This window comes from Dermatophagoides pteronyssinus, unplaced genomic scaffold (genome assembly GCF_027571235.1).
Source record: "Dermatophagoides pteronyssinus isolate colony J.1.1.1.1 unplaced genomic scaffold, Derpt_VIB-CSIC_2022.12 sq0014, whole genome shotgun sequence".
NCBI classification, from domain to species: domain Eukaryota; kingdom Metazoa; phylum Arthropoda; class Arachnida; order Sarcoptiformes; family Pyroglyphidae; genus Dermatophagoides; species Dermatophagoides pteronyssinus.
Window position 1 is genome coordinate 423,269 of NW_027461538.1, and position 6,034 is coordinate 429,302.

At 26.2% G+C, this 6,034-nt stretch overlaps 2 protein-coding genes across 2 annotated transcripts; both read right to left on the reverse strand.

Annotated features, from left to right (window-relative positions):
* Positions 1-564: 564 nt before the first annotated feature.
* On the reverse strand, positions 565-3,265 carry LOC113790267 (uncharacterized). Its single transcript, XM_075821920.1, has 4 exons — positions 2,864-3,265; positions 1,839-2,417; positions 836-1,760; positions 565-758 (listed from the first exon to the last, which is right to left on the reverse strand). Exons 1-4 carry the CDS (start codon positions 3,257-3,259, stop codon positions 604-606), a joined length of 2,055 nt encoding a protein of 684 aa, XP_075678035.1. The 5' UTR covers positions 3,260-3,265; the 3' UTR covers positions 565-603.
* A 72-nt stretch (positions 3,266-3,337) lies between these two features.
* On the reverse strand, positions 3,338-5,438 carry LOC113790268 (uncharacterized). Its single transcript, XM_027339909.2, has 4 exons — positions 5,302-5,438; positions 4,325-5,240; positions 3,773-4,261; positions 3,338-3,697 (listed from the first exon to the last, which is right to left on the reverse strand). The coding sequence occupies exons 1-4, from the start codon at positions 5,395-5,397 to the stop codon at positions 3,561-3,563; spliced, it is 1,638 nt and encodes a 545-aa protein (XP_027195710.2). The 5' UTR covers positions 5,398-5,438; the 3' UTR covers positions 3,338-3,560.
* Positions 5,439-6,034: the final 596 nt, after the last annotated feature.

Consider the following 6,034-nt stretch of genomic DNA (forward strand, 5'->3'; position numbering starts at 1 on the left):
GATGATAACATGACATTCATTCATTCTTTTATTTAATTAAGATGAATTGACTGAACACACACACAGAGAGAAAGACAAAGAGAAACATTGTAATCCAAAACAAACAAAAAAAAAAAAGAATCAAATTAAATTCATTAGCCTGTCATTCGCATAATGATAATAATGATTATATCAAATTATAACAATGTTTTCACTTTCTAGTTTTATTTATTGTTTCCAAGTGATTAAACATTTTTCTAAAAGATTTTAAAAAGAAAAAATTAACAACAAAAAGTGTGATAGAACAACAACAAAATACGAGTAAAAATTAACAAAAATTGTTTTTTTGTTGCTGAAGAAAATTACACATGAATGAATTGTTGTTGTTGTTTTAATTTTGGATGATACCCGACGTTTTTTTTTTGTTTTTCTGTTGTAAGTGATGTAATGATTTTCTTTGGTTGCTGTTGTTGTTTGTTGAAAAGAATCATTCACTTGTAAGATTATTTCGGGTATAATAATAGTGATGGAATTCATACAATAATAAAAACATCCACGACACCAGTAACCGGAATTTTAAGAGCATTTTTGAATGAAAAACATCAATAAAATGTTGTTGTTGCTTCATGTTTGTTTAAGTTTTTGTGTAAAAAATGATAACATTATATAAAGAAAAATATCGGCACGAAAATTTTTCAAACCCAAATGATGTATGATGAATATAATCAATATCATTATCGAACAGATTATCAATGATATTATTGTACAGAATTTTATGGCTAAAATTTATAAAGTGGGAATAAACAAAAAACGAATGAATTTTCCGAACCCCGAAAAAAATATCCATAATACTAACCTCTAAAAATAATACGGCCAATAATAGATAAACCATTTTTAAGAAAATGTTCATGAATTATATTCGTTCGAAAAATAATGGCCAAAATATTTTTAAAATTATAATCATATGATGGATATGTATAATCATCATCATCATTATCATTGGATAATGTACCACGTTTATTTTGTTTTTCATAAATTTTAAATTCATTTCGTTTTAAAATAACACAATCAATATCGCATGTTATTTCTTTGGCGAAAATTTTCTCATCATAATCACTGTCATTTGGTTTTTTCTTCTTTGAAAACGTATGATTGGCAATATTATTTGAATTTGTTATTGCGGTATCCACATAATTATTGGTTACAGTTTCCATATTATTTCGATTGCTGTTTTCGGTGGTTTTCTTACTAACATTTTCGCCATTAACAATTGTTGTATTTTTGTGACAAAGTAATGATGATGATAATGATAATGTTGTTGTATTGATAATTTGTTCATTTTTTTGTTGTTTGTTTCGTTTATCATGAGATTCTACAATGATTCTTGTGAAATTGTCATTCATTATTGACGGCTGTACAGTTGTTGTTGTTGTTGTTGTTGAAATAAATTTACTACTGCTACCATTATCATTATTATTACTAATAATAATGGGTTTTGTAGTTGAAATATTTTTTACTTTTATTGAAATACTTTTTTCTATTTTCGGTAATGTTGTTGCCGTAGTTGTCGATTCGACGACAATATTATTCGAAGATTCAGTATTAGTATTATCAGTATTATTTGACGGTTCATTAAACGATCGATCGTTTGTTTCAATGTTGACAACAGTTATATTATGTGGTCGATTGCTTTTAATGCCAATATTATTATCTGTATAAGCATCATCACCAGTATCATCATCATCACAACCGAATAAATCTCTAGTCGATCTACGGCCACACTATTTAGGTCAAAATGAACATTTGAAAACGAAAAAAATAGGGTAATAAAAATAAAATTGTTTTAAAAAAGGCCTTACGTTTTTAGTAAAATAATTTATAATACAAAATTCATTTGTAGTAAAAAAAATCATTACTTCAATATCGGTTGGCATTATTAAAAATGTGCTAACATTTTCTAATAATATATATTCTGGTTCATAATCGGGTCTGTCATTATTTGATGGTTCTTTTTGTTGATTGTCAATCGACAAATCATCAACAATCATTTCCGGACGGTTATTATGTTGATATTGATGATTATGATGATCATGATGATCGGTCATCAATTTAAATAATTTTATTGAAAAAATTAAACGATTCAAATCATATGATGATGGTGTCCAAATAATATCAGCATAAAAATTCCTGCCATGTAATCGATATATTTTTGATCCTTTTGGTGAACTAACATGATAATACATGTGTGCCATTTCTATTATTGTTGGTGTTTGGCCGCTTCCATCAAAATCATCATCGACATCGACAATAACATCTGATTGACATGAATTTCTATAAATTTCATCTTCAATTGAATTTATATTTCCAATTGTATTTAAATAATCATTATTTGGATATTGTTCAGTTATTATGATTGGAAAATAACAAATTTTATTATTCTTTTTTAGTCAATGGAGACAGCCAAAAAAGCAAAAAAAAACGAAAAGAGAAAAGAATTAATATCAAAAACATCAATGGAAAAAAAAGAATATAGGGTGAATGTGAAATGTGATTCAATAATTTTTTGACAAGTTGAATAAATTTTGTCTTGTTTAACAAAATATGAAATACATTTCTGTTTCGTTACTCTCTACACTCCATTATTATTGAATAACCCAAACAAAGAAGAATTCTATCTAAATATTTTTTTTTGTTCTAGACATTATTCAATTATTTATACACACAGTAACACACACACACACACACTGTATCTGAACATCTAATATGGATATGAACATCATCCTACAAGGCAAATGAAATCAAAACAGATTTTCATTTTCGCTTAATTTCGAGACACAGAGAGAAGGAAAAAAACAAATTACAAAAAAAAAAAAAAAAATATTACCAATTCTATGCAGATATAATTTGAATTTGGATAATTATTATATGACATTATTAATGATTTCATTTTTCGAAAACGATTCCATGCAAATAATTGTGGCCGTTGTTGTTGTTGTTGTTCATATTCGTAATGTTTTTGTTGCTGTTGGCTATTATTAACAGGAAAAATATGGCCATCATGAAGACATTTAATTAATTCAAATTCAAAATTATAAACAGCCGTTAAATGAAAATTACAAATATCTAATAGCCACATATATTTTGTATTAAATAATAATGCATAACATTCATTGATTGCAACCGATGCATCAAAATCCGATGTTGGACAATAATTAAATTCATTTGTTGAAATTATTACGAACAACGGTATTAGAAAAATTAACACCGGTTTGAAAATCATTTTTTTTTTCTTTTTCTGTTTGGTTTTTGTGATCAAATGCGAAAAATGTTTTTTGATTTTGGTTTTGCAAATTGTATCTATCTATCAATGTGATTTTATTGTGAAAAAAAAACATTTTTAAAAATCATTTTTCTGATCAAAAGATTTGAATTTGAATCGTTTAAAAAAAATTGAAACATAAACAGCACCATCTGTTGTTCAGGATTCTTGATATTTTTAGGAATAGAATATTTCAATCATAGATGTCGTTGCATTCGAATTCGAATTCCATAATTTTTTGACGTTTGATTTTTATGTTTGTTCAACCAACAATATCAAGAATTTCATTCGAACATAAATCTTTATAAAAACGTCGATCAATTTTACCCATTTGATTATAATTTAATTGATCTAAAATTATAATACCACCAAGTAATTGTTTATTATAACCAAGATTATCTGTTATATGTAAGAAAAAATTTATATTTTTTTATTATTATAATTTGGGTTTATTTTTGTAATTTGAATATTTACCTTTAGCATATTGTTGTAATTGTTCAACTGTAATCGATGATTCTGGTTTTACACTAACATATGCTCTTGAAACTTCATTGTATTCTTTGTGTTTAACACCGACAACAACAACACCGGTTATATCATTATGTTTCATAAAAAATGATTCAATTTCGGCTGGAAATACTGACCAACCTTTATATTTAATTATTTCTTTAATTCGATCGGTAATATGAAGACAACCATCATTATCAATAAAACCAACATCGCCCGTATGAAACCAGCCATCATTATCGATTGCCATTTTTGTTTCATCTGGTTTACCATAATATTCACAAAAACGACAAGGACCACGTAAACATATTTCACCTGTTTGTTCAGATGAATTTTTTGCCAATTCATTTTTCGTTACAATATCGATCAATTTCAATTCAAAAGAAGGTAACGGTTTTCCTACATTATCACTTTTTATCCCAATCGATACATAAAGACATTCAGTACATCCATATGCTAATCAAATTAATCAATTAATTTATCAAAGAATTGATTTCAAAAACATCACCATCATCTTACCATCTAAAATTTCAATTCCATGATTTTTTGTTAAAATTTCTGCCGTACTTGTTGGTAATTTACATCCAGCTGTTAATACCATTTTTACCGATGATATATCTGAACTATTTGTCGAATCATTTTTGGCCAATATATTGACAATATTAGCCGAACCAAATAACTGAACACATTGATATTTTTCAATCACATTGAATATCTGTTCAATATCGCTATAATTCAATAATACGACCGGTGTTTTTGAAATAAGTGCTAAAAATAGTAAACAATTTCCACTAACATGACCCAATGGAAATGTAAGCAATATTGTTTGATGACAATATTTGATCAATGATTCATTGGATTTCATTTCAATTGCATTCGTTAACATTGATCGATTTGTATGACAAGCACCTTTTGGTTGTCCAGTAGATCCGGATGTAAATATTATTGTAACCAAATCATCTATCGATGATTGATCATTACCATAATATGGTATTGATGATATTTTTTGATTTTTGAATTTTGAAATCAATTTATCAAATGTAATCTTTTGCAAACCGTGTTCATTATCAATTGATTCATCATCATCAATGACAACAATTTTAACATGATTACGAAGATGTTGACGATTCGATTGTCGATATACTTGTTCTAATTTAGAATAATTTTCATTGGATATGAATAAACATTTTGCATTAGTTTGATCTAATTGTTCACCAAGCCGGAATGGTCCAGAAGCAGGTATTATCGATGTATATGGAACATTCAGCAAAAGACAAGCACTAATAATGATTGCATATTCCAAACAACTTTCTGTCATTATTGAACAAATATCATTGGATTTAAATTCAAAATCGGTAAGCATAGCCATTGCTAATGAATGTGCATTATCTTCAAGTTCACCATATTTTAATTGTTTTCCAGTTTTAGCTTCAATCTTTATAAATAGAATATTTTATATGATTATTTGTTGTCAAAGGAAAAGATTGAATACAAACCAGAAAAATTTCATCTCTTAATTGTTCGTTGATTTGACCATTATCAAATAGATATTTACCGATTGTTGTAAGATTCTTATCGATTGATTCACACATTTTTCTTTTTAGTTCGTTGAACAAACAACAAATTAGAATAATTTTTAACCTTCAATTTCGATCTAAATCATCCAAAATAGAAACAAAAATCGTCTGATGATTGAACTTTGATTTGTTCAAGAAATACAAAATAGCATTCCATTTTATTGCCATTTAGAAAATATTGATAATATTATCATTGGTTTTTCTGATATATGTGTGTGTGTGTGATAAAAATCTCCTGATTTTTTTTTCATTCAAAATAATCAATAATCAAAACGTTTGAAAATCAAATTTATTCAAATTGAATACGAGAAGAAAGAAGAAAAAATACATCAAATGACAATGTTTATTATTTTGGACAAAAAAAATGAAAAATAAATAAATATTTTTTGTTTTATAATAGAAAAAAGAAGAAATTATAACACACATAATTTGTTTAAAATAATTGATAAATGTATTGATATTAATAATAATAATATTCATTTTTTTTTCTTTGTAAATTAATTAATTATAATTTATAATTATAATTTATAATTGATTATAATTTCATTGTAATTTAAATGTTGATGATGATTGATTGGAATGTATTTCAAAGAGAAAGAGAGAGAGAGAAAACAAGAGAAATATTGGCACTCTCAAGCATATTTAATAATGA